We start from the raw sequence: 16,779 nt of genomic DNA, 5'->3' as shown, positions 1-16,779 counted from the left end.
TTCCAACTCTAACAGGTACATCCTCTAAAATACATAAAGGATATTTCACATATCGATCTGCCATCTGCAGAGTAATCTGTGTGCACTTTAAAGCACCTAAGTTCAGTTTATTACAGATAGATAAAGGTATAATAGATACACTAGCACTAGATCACACAAAGCGTTATCTATAAACAAAAAACCCACATGACAAGAGGATGGAAAAACTACCAGGATCTTTTAGTTTTGGTGGAATTTTATTTTGCAGAACAACACTGCATTCTTCAGTTAAAGCAACTCTATGTATCCCACCAAAATCTTTCTTTTTAGTGATCATATCTTTCAAAAACTTAGCATGCACATGTACTTGAGAAAATAAATCAGTAAAAGGAACTGTTACCTCAAGATTTTTGACCATAGACATAAATTTACCAAGTTGTTGGTCGACCTTTGATTTTTGCATCCTATAGGGGAAAGGTAGTGGTGGAGTAGGAGAATCAGTAACCTTCTCCTTGCGTTTCTCTGCTTCATCTACTTTCCCGGGCTCAACTTCAGTTTTGGAGCTATCCTCACCTTCATTTTCATCCACAGCATCATCCTGAACTAGAGGTAGTGAATTATCAATAGGCATAGGTGGAGCATCATATTGTGTACCGCTTCGAAGAGTGACGGCATTAGTAGTTTCTTTTGGGGATTGGTTGCCCCGGCAGATGACCTGGTTGCCTCTGTGCATTATTTCCAGTCACCTGAGCAAGTTGAGTCTCCAAGTGTTTGGTGGTGTTCTTCAACTCCTTGATGCTCTCCTCATGATTTTTCTGCACAGAAACCATCATTTTCATTAGATCGTACATAGTAGGCTCTTGAGAGCTGGCATTCAGAGAAGCTTGTTGCTGATAGCCTTGGTGTGAAGGCCTATTGAAACCATAATGTTCTGAGGAGCCCCTTGAAAATACGGTTTTCTAGTAGCATGTTGTGGTGGTTTTGGTGAGGTGGTTGGTAGGAAGATTTTGCTAGAGGTTGAGGATTCTGAACATTGTTGTTCTTATAGGAAAAATTAGGATGATCTCTCCAACCTGGGTTGTAAGTGTTAAGAGTAGGGGTTGTGTGGAGGTCTCTGCTGAAAAGCATTTGCATGTTCCATCTGATTCGGACCAGGTTGACTGTAGCAACAATCATGACTAAAGTGGCCTTGAACACCACACACTTCACAAAAGGAAGAAGTAATAGGAGCCATGGAAGACATCGCATTAATACTCATAGGAGGAGTACTAGACTGGCGAAGATTTCAGTAAGTCCATCTTCATGCATGCTCAACCGTGCTACTTGTGAAGACAACAAGGCGTATCCATCAGCATCCAACTTTTTTTTGTAATAGTCCTGCAGAAACTATGATCATTCGCTGCTAAGTTGGCTAGAAAATTGTACCCTTCATCTACCTCCTTTCTAGGAAGACGCCCCCTGCATATGAATCAATTGTACTCTTGATATGGGGTGATGAACCACTTGTATTAGTTGGAATAGACCATTGTAGAATGCTTGGGTGATGAACCACTTGTCCAGATTATGATGTGGGCATTCCCTTTGCAGATCATTGAACCTATTCCATGCTTCCTTCTGTGTTTCATCGGGTTCTTGTTGAATGTTAGCAAGCATATGTCTTATTTCTACAGTTTTGGTAGGAGCGTAGTACTTTTTCAGGAATGCTTCAGATATAGTACTCCACTCGGTTTCATTAACATCGTTCAGCCATTTTTGTGCCTTGTCCTTTAATGAAAATTCGAAGACATGACCTTCAACTGATCAGGAGTGACCCCGTGGTGCTTAACGATACGACAGAGTTGTTGAAATCGTTGTAAATGATTTGCAGGGTCTTCAGATGGATGCCCGCCAAACTGATTCTGTTGGATCATATTAATGAGAGCAGGCTTGATTTCGAAGTTGGTTGCCTGTATATTAGGCATAGTAAGGCCCATGGGAACATTGCCAGGAGAAGGTACCCATAAGACTTCAATGACTTAGGAGGCATGATTGGTTCTATTGGTTCTTCCGTGGTTTTTCCTTGATTAGCATACTGCTTTTTTTTTCTTTTGTGTCTTCTTGAGTTGTCGGAGGGTTTTCTCAAGACCAAGATCAGTTGGAACTTGATGGGTTTTAATATATACCGCAAGTGCATGGTGTCTGTTTAGCAGAAACTGGCAAATAAGGGTCGATCCATAGGGAGAGGAGTTCTCCACATTTATGCTCAATTATTTAACTACTTCAAGACAGAAATTAATTGAAGAATTAATAACTAAACTAAAGTAAACTAGAACACAAAATGATATAAGTTTATCAAATAATTAAAAACCTAGGGTAATTGATCGGTTCACCATGCTTATACCAATCTAGTCACTATAATATAGTTCAACAATATTTGGATTGAGGTTCGAATAAATAGAGTATTTCGTTAATCCTTGGTCAGGCTTTAACAACTCTTAGATTAACATACTCCAGTACGATCGCTCAACATAATCAAACCTACCTATTGTAACAAGCCTCTAATGAATACAATATTTCGATTCTAATTCTAATTAGCTAAACATAACTCATGATATTGCGCAATTACATGAATTAAACAAGCATAACAAATAAACAGGAATTATTCTAATTCAATCCAAATAGCAAAGAACATCAAACCACAATAAAAAAAAAAAGGTAAAAACATGGCTTCCCTCTCTAAGCCCTAGAAATAGACTACTCACTCATGATCATAATAAACTCAATAAACATAATCAAAGTAAAAGAATTCATTAAATCAAACAAAGTAAATATGAATACCGAATGATTGAGAAATAATGGAAACGAAATCAATGATCTCTATAATCTTCGAAGGTACAAGTTCATACAGAAGTTAGAGAGAGAAAAACTAAGTGTTTAGCCCTAAAAATGTAGAAAATAAGACAGTCTAATCGAAACTACTGAAAACCTATTTATACTTTTTATAAAACCGGCTAAAAAAAAGGCAAAATAACCCGTCCCGAGAAACCGCTCGGTCGACCGGGCGAAATCCGCCCGGTCGGGTGACAGTGATTGACAACTTATGACAGAACAGCAAATCCGCCCGGTCGGGCGCGTAAGCAAATTTGTCCATTTGGTCGCCCGGTTGGCCGGGCTAAGTGAAAATGTTGGCAGCTCAAGTTTCGTGGCTCGCCCGGTCGGGCCAAACCGCCCGGTCGACCGTGCGGGTGTGTTTTCTCGTCCATTTTCCGTGCAATCCAACCGAATCACTCGTGCAATTATCCGGATACTCCTTGGACATTGTGTGACCATTGGACTCCCGTGTCGCGACTTAAATAAAGACATCAAATGCCTAATCTGCATCAAAACATGCAACACACGAAAAGAACTCCAAACACATCAAATCCACATGAAACGAGCTCAAAAGAGCTCAAATCGACTATCAAAACTAAGGGGATTGGAGTAAATAATCGATAAATAATAAACACATCAAACAATCATATATGTAGTGAAATCTTTGTAGCAAACTTGCAAACACCACATCACCTGACTACTGTGAATCCTACGCAATCCCTGTGAGACTATGTATAGCCTCCGAGAAGATCAGGAAGCCACTAAATGTGACATCCCGAAGTCCCAACCCAAATGCACAAGAACGACCCATTTCCTGTTCTGCACCGAAGCTATAAAACACAAGATGAACAAAACAAAACAAGGGGCATAACGCTACCACAGGTTAGATGGACAAACTTTGTTAGGGGCACCAACCAAAGTCATCCTTGTAAAGATCATTTTAGAGACATTGTTGAGCATGATTGATCATAAAACAAGGGATGAAACATTCCATCTACAACGTACACTTCACAAAATCAAACCTTAAATGAAAAGATATACAAAGAACAAAAGGCATATAACCATAAACCATAACTTATATGTAAATTCAGTTGATAACATTGGGCGAATAAGGATTTTAAATTTGAGGGTTCCTAAACTCCTAACTAAATTAAATCAGAACAGAATGAACATATATAATATGTATATTAAACAAAAAAATCATCAGATAAAACTTAGAAAAGACAAATCCAGACTTTGTATTGGTAATGTTATATCTCAAAAATATTTTTATTATATCATATTTTCTGATTCCCTCCAATTTTTAATCAATATGACACGTTAATTGTAGCGATTTTCAATACACCAACTTAACCATTAGCGTCTTTAATTGTTCATTAGCAAAAAGTATCAAGTTGATATTTGTAGGACATACATAAAGACAATCCCAATATCTTTTTATAGTAACCTTATTTTTATGTATTTCTAAACCAAAACCGAATCAAAACTTAGTATATACTAGCCCTCCTTTTATCTAGTATGATTGATATATAAGCTTAAACATAGTCATATAGCATGTTATTTAATTCGTTTGATGTATATTTTCAAATTTTCAATTTTTAATTAGATAATAAAAAGTATCAATGGTTAAGATTGTCTATTGAGAGACATGAAAGTCAATATGTTAAAGTAAATTAGAATGCAAGAAGTATGTATGAATAATTGGAGAAGGTGAAAAACTAGTAATGTAACTTTAGTAGAAAAAAAGGAGGGAAAGGGAGAAGGTGAAAGAAACATAGTATATTGAATTTTCATTTGGGTAGCACTTAGCAGTACTAATTTGACGAAATGGGAAAAAGTAATAAGCAAGTATGGCTGCATCCAAAGTCGAACACGCAACCCCACGAGATATCTGTTTTAACCACTGGGGTACCTCAGGATAAGCAACAATACAACGCGGAGATTTCATTTAAACTATTTTGCAGTTGGTCTGACGCAGGAAAAAGAGTATTTTGGGGGGGTGATGCCACCCAGGTCACCAAGTAGATTCGCCTAATAACAGATGTAAATACTTCACATATAAAGTCCTTCTGGCACACCTTCTTTCTTCTTGAACATGACCTTATCTTTCGCCTTCTTAAAGTCCGCATGTGTAACCTACATACATCACAAATGGCCCCAAAGCTCAATTAGAACATCATTCCTTTATCAACCAACTAAAAAAAGGAAAAAAACACCTTTCACACCACCACCAAACAGCAAAAATGCAACTAGTAGACCAGTGAAGTCTATCAAAGAATATTAAGAGTTATAAGCTCAGTACTAAATTTGAAAAAGACTAGCTAACCTTCATACGGCGTTCTCTCAGTGCTAGTAAACCAGCTTCAGTGCAAATGGCCTTTATATCAGCACCAGAAAACTCATCCTTGGTCATAACAAATTCTTCTAGATTGACATCATCAGCCAGTGTCATTCTTGACGTGTGAATCTGCAACAAGAGTATTTGATGAGAGGCATCAACATTGAAGATCATATGAATAGACTGACTCATGAGATATAACAAATATTCCAAGACGAGATGAAGCAACAAGTGTACCGTAAAAATTCTTCTCCTTGTTTTGATATCAGGAAGTGGGAACTCAATTTTCCGATCTATTCGTCCAGGACGAAGCAAAGCTGGGTCGAGGCTTTCGATTTTATTTGTTGCAAGGATGACTTTGACATCTCCTCTTGAATCAAAGCCATCTAATTGATTGAGAAGTTCTAACATAGTCCGCTGAATTTCGCGCTCACCACCAGAATGAGCATCATACCTGAAGGTCTCTAATTAGTTAGTGTTACTATATTTCTCCATAGTTCAAATTGAAATGTTCATCAAGTTTACCTCTTTGTCCCAACTGCGTCGATTTATCTATGAAAACAATAGATGGTGAAAGGTCATCAGCTACTCTGAAGAGCTCCCTGACCAATTTTGGACCATCACCAAGATACTTCTGGATCAACTCACTACCAACAACACGTAGAAAGGTAGCTGATGTCGAATTTGCCACTGCCTAAAGAAGGCAACAAAAATGCCATGAGTAAGTTCTGAAATCACGGTACATATTAAATGGTTGAGAGCACCTAGACCTATGTGCTCTCACACATTCTTTTGCACATTTGTCACATGTTCTCACATTGGCAAAAAGTAAAATGTGCAAATGTAAAATATGCAAAGATGTGAGAGGGAGCACAATGGAGGCTTTGTCATCAGGAGCCATACACCCGTACTATAAACTATAAATTACACCCTTATACAATGGGCTCCTGAAGCACCCTCAAATATAATGATATCAGCACATTTTTTTGTTATTATTGAATAAGAGGGGTTTATGTCAATGGCACGTTACACAGTCAAATCAAGAGCTAAGTGACCAGTAACAACAAAAATTTCCAACTCATACAGTCAAGTGAGTCAGCACAACTACAAATTTATAGACAACAAATAAATGGAAGATGGATACACAACTTTACAATTCATATTGGCTTACAATATATGACATCTAGCTTAAAGTACGACTAGAACCACATCTAGTAATTCAAAAAGAACGATGTTTTTTTTTGGGTGTAAATGAGTGACTAAACGTAGTGATGTAGACGAAATTCAATCCCATGACTTAAGTACCACCCCCAAAAACTTTACAAACTAAGTTAGATGACATCCACCCATAAAGAAAGATGTGCTGAAACATTACTCTATTTGGATCTTATAGTTCAGTTGGAGTTTCTCCAAAGTCCAAATTGCTGCAACAAACTGAAAAATGGTTTAGACGCAACTAAGCTGTGAACAACGTCATAACAGATCCATTCACTCCCTCCGTCCCTTAGTATTTGCCCCATTCCTATTGGTTACTTTTTTAAGTTTTATTGAGTGGGTAGGTAGTTTTTTCATCTTGTGTGTGGGGTAGGGAAAAAAAAAGTAGAGCGTTTGTGGGAAAACTCGGAGGCCAGAGCCATGTCATCTAACAAGGAAATGGAGCAACCTTTAGGGACGAAGGGAGTATCTGTCTAACGGCCACTTAGCTCCGACCATCCTGCTCTCTCACGACTAACCCAGTAACCTCTAAATTTTCCATTAAATTAGAGTGCAAATAATATCCAAAAATTATTGCCAGGATCACCTCCCCTCACAGTTAAGCCTTAATCCAATTGAGCAAGGAAATAGTTGAGCCTTGTGCAGGAGAAATTGAGTAAAACTGACAAGGGTACTTCCCACATTATCTACTCTCAATCACCTCTCGCCCTCTCCTACAGTTGCCTACTTATTCACATGTAAGTAGCAAGCCAAAATACCATCAGTTACACAATGCTTAGATGCAGCATACCTCTCATGATGTTTATTAGTTTCTAAGCAATAGTGATTCTAATTCATTTTGCAAAAGCTTAAGAGACATATATATTAAATAATGAGATATAGAAGCACTTAGCAAGAAAGTAGACATAAACTCCAGAATGACGACACACTAATCACAAAAAGAGTAAAAGGGTATCTTATTATATTGAAACACAAGGGCACAAGTACGATACCCGCAATAACCGATTATAAGCATCGAAACTTAATTACCTTTGCAAGTAGAGTTTTCCCAGTACCAGGCTCCCCGTATAGTATGACTCCCTTGGGAGGCCTAATACCAATGTCTTCATATAGTTCAGGATGAGTCAACGGTAGCTCAACCGCTTCTTTGATCTCTTGTATTTGAGCATCCAAACCACCAATGTCAGCATATGATTCTAAAGGAGCCTTCTCAACTTTCATTACAGAGACCATTGGATCAACTTCATCTTGAAGTAAACAACACAGAAAGAACCTGCATAAATTCGCAATATTTCCTTATTTTAGTTTATTCTTAGGGCATACACCACTGAGCTTTGCCCAATTCATAACTCTTTTATTTGTTCAAATCATTAACAAAAGTAGTATATCTAGCAAGATAAATAGTCCTTTTAAATTTTTATCAATAAAATAGTATACTAGAAAAAAAAAAACATCACTATGATAATGTACTAATAATCAAGTTACATGTTGCATTTTTCTACACTACATTTTTATATAAATATACTACAAAATGTTCCAAATGGTTCTAATTTAGGCATTTCTCATACAACACCAAACACTATTCAATTCACATCTTTCAAATCGTATACTCGTAGCAACGGACCTCCATAATAATCGAATAGCCATCCTTGGAGCTTTGCCCAACTCATAACCATACTGTATATTTTTTGTTCAGATCATCAACAGAAGTAATTGGAACCAAATATACCTATATAATTGGGTTTTTCTATACTATATTTTTATAAACATACCCCATTTTGTAATTCCAAGTTAGACATTTCTCACCATCCGTGTCATCAATCACAAATTAACTTAAAATATTATCACAGACCAAACCCTACCACATCCCAAATTCCATATTCACCTCTACTACCACCACAACCAAAACCCTAATTACCCTAACACAAGAATCAAGATCCCAATCTACAAAAAAAAAAGATCATATATATAAGTCGAAGTAAAGTATACCTTATTATGCATCAAGATCGAGCATCCAGGCTCCAATTGATCCTTATCAACAAAGGATAAGATACCAACATAATACTCGGGACCGACGGAAGACGAAACAATAGCATGATTCTCATCAATCAACTCCTCTAAACTGCCTACACTCATTGGGGAGCCACGAATATCATCCACTTTAGAACGATCTTCCTCAGTTTTCTCTTCCTGAGGTTTAAGTCGTTCCTGATTGGCCACAAATTCTTCCTCCATTAGAAGGTAATCTTTCACTCTTTCAAGCTTTAACAATCTAAGCTTGCACTTTGTTAGTGGAGTTACAACGGGTATACGGGCCGCCGCATCGGGCCCCTTTTGCTTCCGCTGTTTACGGCCCACTCGGGCTGGCGGGGCAGGTGGATCGTACTTTTTGTCCTTTTTGTCGCCGTCTTGTTTACGGTCGCCCGGGGGCCCGCCTTGTCGGTTCAGCCCGCTGCTGTTTTGCCCCATTTTTCCGAGAGAAAGTGTGGCTTGGGGAAGAAGAAAGGGAGAAGTGTTTGTTTTGGTTGGTGTTTTGATGAATGAAAGTATAAACAAATGTGTTTTTTAAGATGGGCCTTGATGTCAGATTGTGGAGGGGGGATTCCATGACCTTTTAAAAGTGGTAAATGATGTTACTATTCAAATCAAAAGTGGTATGAGTCATAAAACACTAAAATTCACTGTTAATAAGGAGAGAAAATATCAACCCTCCATCTCTGTGCTAACATCAGCCTCACGATTTTTCTCTCTTACTCACTTTTCTCACCTCTCTGGACTAACTCACGCCACTTTTATTTTCTCTCTCTCTCTCTCTCCTCTCCTCTCCTCCCTCTTCTCTCCTCTGTTGAAAACATTAAAGATTAGGGTTTGCGCAACAGATCTATGAAACGATGTTTCAAAATAAGAAATTTATGCTGAATTCGGATTAACAAAGCACAAAAATGCTCAATCGCAGAGTGCGCAAGATTAGGATTTGAAATGGGTCAAAAATCGGGTTAGTCAAAAATAGGATGAACCTGCAGCACTAGAGAGTCAACAGTCTAGGCAGCAAGCAAGTAGCTCAAACATGTATCTTATAATATTAGCCATCCAAGCACACCAAAAATACGAAAAGTAGAAAGCAGCAATATGGACAGCAGGTAATAATTGATAAGTGCGTTCCTAACGCACTTTATGACTTTCTTTTGGCTGGTTTTGGCTCCTTTTTTCCCCTTTTCTTCCCTTTTTCTCCTCACTTTTCCCTTCTATCTCATTCACTTGATCATACTTGATCATAGTGACATTTTGCTAGATTTTTGATTTATTTTGATCGAATTTCTAGCACATATGCTTTCACCATGTTTGCTCGTATTTTTATTGCAGGTATGACCCTTTTCGGGGCCGAGTAATGCGAGACATGGCACAAGGGAACGAGCTAGAGGATAAGAAGGAGCATGAGGTGCGCTTGGTATGCCCCGCACACGATGGTGCGCCCGCACACGCTACTGGTGCGCCTGCACCATTGACCATTTTTGGAGCAGAAAACAGAAAAAATTGGTGCGCCCGCACCAAGCACAAGGTACGCCCGCACCTGTGTTTGGTGCACCCGCACCAACTGCTGGTGCGCCCGCACCATCTACGGAGCACTTTTACAAAGAGACAGAAGACTCAGGTGCGCCCGCACCTGAGGTCTGGTGCGCCTGCACCTCCTTATGGTGCGCCCGCACCATGCGTTCCGGAATAGAAAATTCGATCATTAAACCCTTTTTTGTCTTTTAGTTTTGGGGTTACGTTTTATTCTAGTTTTCACACAACATTCTAGGGTTTTGTATTAGAGAGAAAACACTTTAGTTTTCATTGGTAATTGAGATTAGTGATCATACTTTGTGATTCCATTGATATTCAAGGTACTTTTCGTTCATCTTGATTCAAAGTTTCATTTTTTAATTCATCCTCTTGGTGTTTGTTTTTGTTCTTATATTATTTAAGATCATCATTCTCTTAGTTTATTAATTGCGATTTTCATTAGTTTAATCATTACTTAATCATGTTTAGCCTTAGATTAGTCATAGATTCATTGTTTAATTGCTTTAACTCCATGATTAGTGAGCAGTGTCATAATCTAGGGTTAGGGTGAAAGTATGAATTAGGGTTTTATATATAATGTTGATGTGATTGTGATGTTTAGAGAAGTTTATGCATTGATCTTGGTGTTTTGAAACCTTAGGATAGATATTGATCACATTTATACTTTGGTATTTTGATTTCAAATGTTCCTATCGAATTTTGAACTCTTTTATCATCCCAAGAATCAACTTAATTTCTAGGCCAAGATATTGGGTAGAAATTAAGGGGATCCTTTATTAGGGGTTTTCCGAACTTATTGAATCTCTTAATCAATTGACTAAAGACCATTCGAGAGAGGATTTAGTTGATTGATTAAGTGATTATTCTTGAGGATCATTCGAGAGAGGACTCAAGTAATTTAGCGGGAAACTAAACCTCGCATAATCATCTTCGTACATCACAATCGCATTAGCATTCATTGGTTATTCTTATTCATACTAGTAGCCTTAACTCTAGTGTCTTTTATCTAATATTTAAACTCGTGTCATTTGCTTGTCCTTGCTATTAGTTTGACTTAATTGATACCAAAACTCTTTCAAACCCCCAAATACCTTTCAATTAAGTAGTCTAGACTTGATAGACTTTAACCAATCCCTGTTTCCATGTGGATCGACCCTTGACTTGCCCTTACTATTCTCTTAGTAATTGCTTGTTAGGACTATAAATATTGTTTGAAAAGTAGTTCTTAGTGCCTTAACGACACACTAAAAACCTCTTATCAAAATGGCGCCGTTGCCGGGGAAATTGTGCTATTGATTGAAGTATATTTTAGTTTAGTTTGCTTAGTTGATTTTTCTTTTATTTTCTTTTTGACTGTGGTTGTTATTTGTTAATCCTCTGCTTAGCTTTGTTGTGTTACATGAGAAGAAGAACTCACGGTTCACCCACATTTCCTCTAGATCCTGAAATCGACCGTACATTGCGAAAGCTTCGGAAGAATTTGGAAAATTTGACTTTCGGTTCCGAGCCATCTTCACCAATCTCAAGTACATCAAGTGAAGCTGAATCAGAAATGGGTGAAGCAAATCCACAACTGTTTAGGGATTTCGGAAATCCGGGTTCCTATGTTCTTCAAGGTGGAATTTGACTCCCCACCACCACTACAAATTTCAGCATTCACCCTCAGTATACTCAGATGGTGAAAGCAGAGAAATTTTGTGGGGGGTCAAATGAAGATCCTCTAGACCATCTCGACATTTTCTTGAGATCTGTGCCATGATAACAACTAATGATGTCTCTCCTGACTATATCAAGATGCATTTGTTTCGGTCCTCTCTTACCGGAAAAGCAAAGTCATGGCTCAAGAGCTTGCCTGCTAATTCCCTCACTACATGGGAAGAAGTCACCATGGCCTTCTTGAAGAAATACTTCCCGGAGTGGAAGACCGCGGACATAAGGAGGAATATCTCCTCATTTGAGCAAGAGAACGATGAGACACTTGCCGAAACTTGGGAGCGGTTCAAGGAGATGACCCGTTCATGCCCACACCATGAGTTCAACAAGAATCTACTCATGCGATTTTTCTATGATTGTCTTGATCCGATTCACGGGCCAACCTTGATGTTGGAGCGGGAGGACAACTTTCTAAGATCCCGCAAGAACAACTTGAGTCCACAATTGAGGAAGTGATCAAGAACTACTCATGGGGTGGAAGACGAAGAGGTGCTCAACCTAAGAAGAGTGGAAAGTTTGAATTAGACCCCATGGATCAAATTCAAGCCAAGATGGACCAACTCGACAAGAAGCTCTCTAAGATTAATCTTGCATCGTCTACTCCTTCACAGGTAAACTCTTTTTTTTGTGATATTTGTGGTGGTACTAACCATGATACTTCTTATTATGGAGGTACCCATTTGGAGCATGTGGCGGCAATAAATTCAAGAGGAGATGGGTATCAAGGAAACCAAGGGTATAAGAACAATCAACAAGGAGGTTGGAGACAACCTCAACAAAACTACACCCAAGGATTCAACCAACCTCAACAAGGATGGAATCAACCTCAACAAGGGTACAACCAAGCTCACAACCAAGGGTTTGCGCAACGGTATAACCAAAACCAATCCCTGTTTCCCTGTGGATCGACCCTTGACTTGCCCTTACTATTCTCTTAGTAATTGCTTGTTAGGACTATAAATATTGTTTGGAAAGCGGTTCTTAGTGCCTTAACGACACACTAAAAACCTCTTATTAAAATGGCGCCGTCAAGGTGGTTCCTCCTCACAAGGGTCCAACACTTACCAAGCTCCACATCAAAGGACCAACAACCCAAAACCTCCCTCCAATCTTCCATTCCCCAAACAAAATTAAGAACCTACACCATCTCCCGATCCAACCTCTCTCCAAATTCTCCAACAACTCCAATCCATGAACCAAATTCTCCAAAACCATGAGCAAAGGTTTCAAGAGCTACAAGCCCACAACAAAATGCTTCAAACCCAAATCGCCCAAGTAGCTGAGAAAAATCCCTCAACCCCACAAATCAACTTCCGGGCCAACCCATCCCTAACCCCAACCTCCATCAAGCTAAAGACATTCATTTGAGGTCGGGAACAAGCTATGCGGGTCCTAGGATGCCTAATGGGAAGTTAGAGAAGGATGAAGAGGCTGAGGTTGTTGAGAAGGAGGATGGAGCTGAGGAAACTGAGAAAGAGGAAGTTGAGGAGAAAGATGAGTCACATGTTCAAGTTGGTGACAAAAACCCATTGCCATCTCATCCACCAACCAAGTCTTATGTGCCTCCGGTTCCCTATCCTCATAGGTTGGTAGAGAGAAAGTTGAGTGACAAGTTCACTAAATTTCTTAATGTGATGAAGAGCCTGCTAATCAACATCCCATTCCTTGAGGCTATGTCTCAAATGCCAGCTTATGCTAAGTTCTTGAAAGAGATCCTCTCCAATAAGCGAAAACTTGAAGATGAGCTTATCTCCCTACCTTACCAAGTGAGTGCTCTTGTGCAACGAACTATGCCCAAGAAGCAAAGAGATCCTGGGAGTTTCACCTTGCCGGTGAAGATAGGTGATTTAGAGCCTAAGGGTGCACTGGCCGATCTAGGAGCAAGTGTGAATTTGATGCCCCTCTCTATTGCAAAGCATCTAAAATTTCCTCTTCATCCTACGCGCAAAACGATTCAATTGGCGGACCGCACTGTGAGAGTCCCATGTGGTGAGTTGGAGGATATACCGATTCAAGTTGGGCATGTGTTTGTACCATGCGACTTTGTGGTGATGGATATGGAGGAAGAGACTCCTCTTATTCTGGGAAGAGAAGCTCTAAAGACATTGGGTGCCGAGATAAATTATAAAAACGACAAAATCACGGTAGCTAATGAGCGGGTGGTGTTTGAGTTCTCTAAGACATTGAAGAGACCTATGATGGTGAGAATTTTCTGGGTAAGCCTAGTGGAAGATGAGGTAGAGGACGCCATGAGTATTGATAATTCTGGGGACGAGTTGTATGCTACTCTTCCCAACACCCTTAGCTTGGACATGGAAGAGGAAACACAAGATGAGGCGTTTGAGGTTCTAGCTACATCATCCATGGATAAAGAGGAGTGTTCTAAGCCTCCTCCCAAGGTAGAGTTCAAACCCTTCCCTCATCTCTTAGATATTTTTTCTTGATGATGCATGCACTTATCCTGTTATTGTCAATTCGAGTCTTGATGACATTTCTATATCCAAACTGATTGGAATTTTGCAAAAATTATAAAGATGTCATTGGGTATTGATTGATGACCTTAAGGGATAAGCCCTTCTCTTGCTATGCATCGTATCCATCTCATCGATAGTAATGCCTCCTCCATCGAGCATTAGAGAAGGTTCAATCCCAACCTCAAAGAGGTTGTGAAAAAGGAGATCTTGAAACTGCGTGACGCGGGAATCATCTATGCTATCTCAGATAGCAAGTGGGTGAGCCCGATTCACGTGGTTCCAAAAAAAGAGGCATGACTATAGTTGAGAATGAGAAAGGAGAAACAATCTCGACTAGGACCGTCACTGGGTGGAAAGTCTGTATTGATTACAGAAAACTGAACAAATCCACCCGCAAAGATCATTTCCCCCTTCCCTTCATTGACCAAATGTTGGAGAGGCTTGCTCGTCATTCACACTTCGTTTTCTCGATGGTTATTCCGGATTCTTGTTCGTCATTGACCAAATCCCCATTCATCCGGATGACCAAGAGAAAACAACCTTTACTTGTTCGTATGGGACATTTGCATATCGAAGGATGCCCTTTGGTCTGTGTAATACCCCATCTACTTTTCAAAGGTGTGTGACAACAATCTTCTCTGACATGCTAGAAGATTCCATTGAAGTGTTCCTGGACGACTTTAGTGTGTGTGGTTCGTCTTTTGACACATGTCTGGTTAATCTTGAATGTGTGTTAAAAAGGTGTCAAGAGACGAACCTTGTCCTGAATTAGGAAAAGTGTCACTTTATGGTCGAGGAAGGCATTATTCTTGGGCAAAAAGTGTCGAAAAAGGGTATTGAGGTAGATCCGGCAAAGGTTTCGGTTATTGAGAAGCTTCCGCCACCGAACTCGGTGACGGGAGTTCAGGCTTTCCTTGGACATGCTGGTTTTTACCGGCATTTCATCAAGGATTTCTCTCAAATAGCCAAACCATTGACGAATCTATCCAAAAAGATGTTGAATTTGATTTTGATGAGTCTTGTACTAAGGCTTTTGAAACTCTTAAAAAAGCCCTTACTTCTGCCCCCATTTTGCAAGCTCCGGATTGGAGCTTGCCTTTTGAACTAATGTGCGATGCTAGTGATTTTTCAGTGGGAGTTGTTCTTGGGCAACGCAAGAAAGGGCGGCTTCATGTGATAGCCTATGCAAGTAGGACTCTAGATGATGCTCAACGGAACTATGCAACTACGGAGAAGGAAATGTTGGCCGTGGTCTTTGCATTTGACAAGTTTCGTTCCTACTTGACATGTAATAAGGCGATGGTGTATACGGATCATTCTGCGGTCTGGTATTTGATGAGTAAGAAGGATGCCAAGCCTCGGCTCATTAGGTGGGTGTTGCTTCTTCAGGAGTTTGATTTTGAGATGAAAGAGAAGCGGACGGAGAATGTGGTAGCTGACCATCTTTCTTGCCTCCCTCTTGATAAATTCCTATCGAGGAAGATTTGAGAGAAGAAGCATTGTTAGCCATTCTGAATAATGAGGTTCCATGGTTCACGGATTATGCGAATTATTTGGCTTGTGGGATAGAGCCTCATGGTTTTAGTTCCCAACAAAGGAAGCAGTTTTTCAAAGAGGTTTCAAGGTTCTACTGGGATGACCCGCTCCTTTTTAAGAAGTGTGCTGACGGAGTGTTTAGGAGATGCGTGCCTAATCATGAGATGACCTCTGTTTTGACTCATTGCCATACTTTGGCATGTGGAGGGCACGGTGGAGCAAGCAAAACTGTTGCTAAGGTGCTCCAATATGGTATGTTTTGGCCGATATTGCAAAAGGATGCTCGAGAATTTGTTTTGGCTTGTGATAGATGTCAAAGGAGTGGTGGCATCACAAAGAGACATGAGATGCCTCAATAGAACATTCTTGAGGTTGAGCCGTTTGATGTCTGGGGAGACGACTTTATGGGTCCATTCGTTCCTTCCTGTGGGAATGTGTACATTCTTGTTGCGGTCGACTACGTGACAAAATGGGTTGAAGCCATTGCCTCTCCTACCAATGACCATAAGGTAGTGACCAAGCTTTTGAAGAAGATCATCTTCCCTCGATTTGGGGTGCCCCGTGTGTTGATCAGTGATGGCGGTTCACACTTCGCCAAAAAGCAATTAGAAGCACTATTGAAGAAATACGGGGTGAATCACAAAGTAGGTCTTACGTATCACCCCCAAACCCAAGGCCAAGTTGAGGTCTCGAATCGAGAGGTTAAGAACATCCTTGAGAGAGTGGTCAATAGGACACGGAAGGATTGGTCTTTGAAGCTTGATGATGCCCTTTGGGCTCTTCGCACGGCTTTCAAGACACCTATATGCACCACTCCCTATCGCCTTGTGTATGGCAAGGCATGTCATTTGCCGGTTGAGCTAGAACACAAGGCTTGGTGGGCAGTTGAGGAGCTCAACATGGATCTTCACTTGGCGGGAGAAGCTCGAAAAGAAAGGCTAGTAGAGCTGGAAGAACTTCGTTTTGACGCTATGAGAGTTCTAGACTATACAAAGAGCAAACGAAGAAATGGCACGATCACCGGATTCAACAACGAGAATTCCGGGTTGAGGACAAAGTCTTGTTGTTCAACTCAAGACTAAAGCTTTTCCCCGAAAAGTTAAAGTC

At 39.9% G+C, this 16,779-nt stretch overlaps 1 protein-coding gene and 2 non-coding genes across 3 annotated transcripts; 1 reads left to right on the top strand and 2 right to left on the bottom strand.

Moving 5' to 3' along the window:
* Positions 1–1,537: 1,537 nt before the first annotated feature.
* On the top strand, positions 1,538–1,644 carry LOC125492143 (small nucleolar RNA R71). The gene has a single exon (XR_007268588.1). It is a non-coding gene; the product is annotated as a small nucleolar RNA R71 (small nucleolar RNA).
* Positions 1,645–4,593: 2,949 nt separating this feature from the next.
* LOC104899552 (26S proteasome regulatory subunit 4 homolog) lies at positions 4,594–8,972 on the bottom strand. Its single transcript, XM_048648034.2, is given in 8 exon segments — positions 4,594–4,965; positions 5,156–5,296; positions 5,405–5,621; positions 5,693–5,717; positions 5,720–5,861; positions 7,412–7,640; positions 7,642–7,655; positions 8,372–8,972. Coding segments are annotated over 8 exon segments (1,332 nt in total). The 5' UTR covers positions 8,852–8,972; the 3' UTR covers positions 4,594–4,881.
* A 2,906-nt stretch (positions 8,973–11,878) lies between these two features.
* Positions 11,879–11,985, bottom strand: LOC125492122 (small nucleolar RNA R71). Its single transcript, XR_007268568.1, has one exon. It is a non-coding gene; the product is annotated as a small nucleolar RNA R71 (small nucleolar RNA).
* Positions 11,986–16,779: the final 4,794 nt, after the last annotated feature.

The sequence above is a fragment of the Beta vulgaris genome, chromosome 7, assembly GCF_026745355.1.
Source record: "Beta vulgaris subsp. vulgaris cultivar EL10 chromosome 7, EL10.2, whole genome shotgun sequence".
Classification (NCBI taxonomy): Eukaryota; Viridiplantae; Streptophyta; class Magnoliopsida; order Caryophyllales; family Amaranthaceae; genus Beta; species Beta vulgaris.
This window is presented reverse-complemented; position numbering and strand designations above follow the sequence as displayed.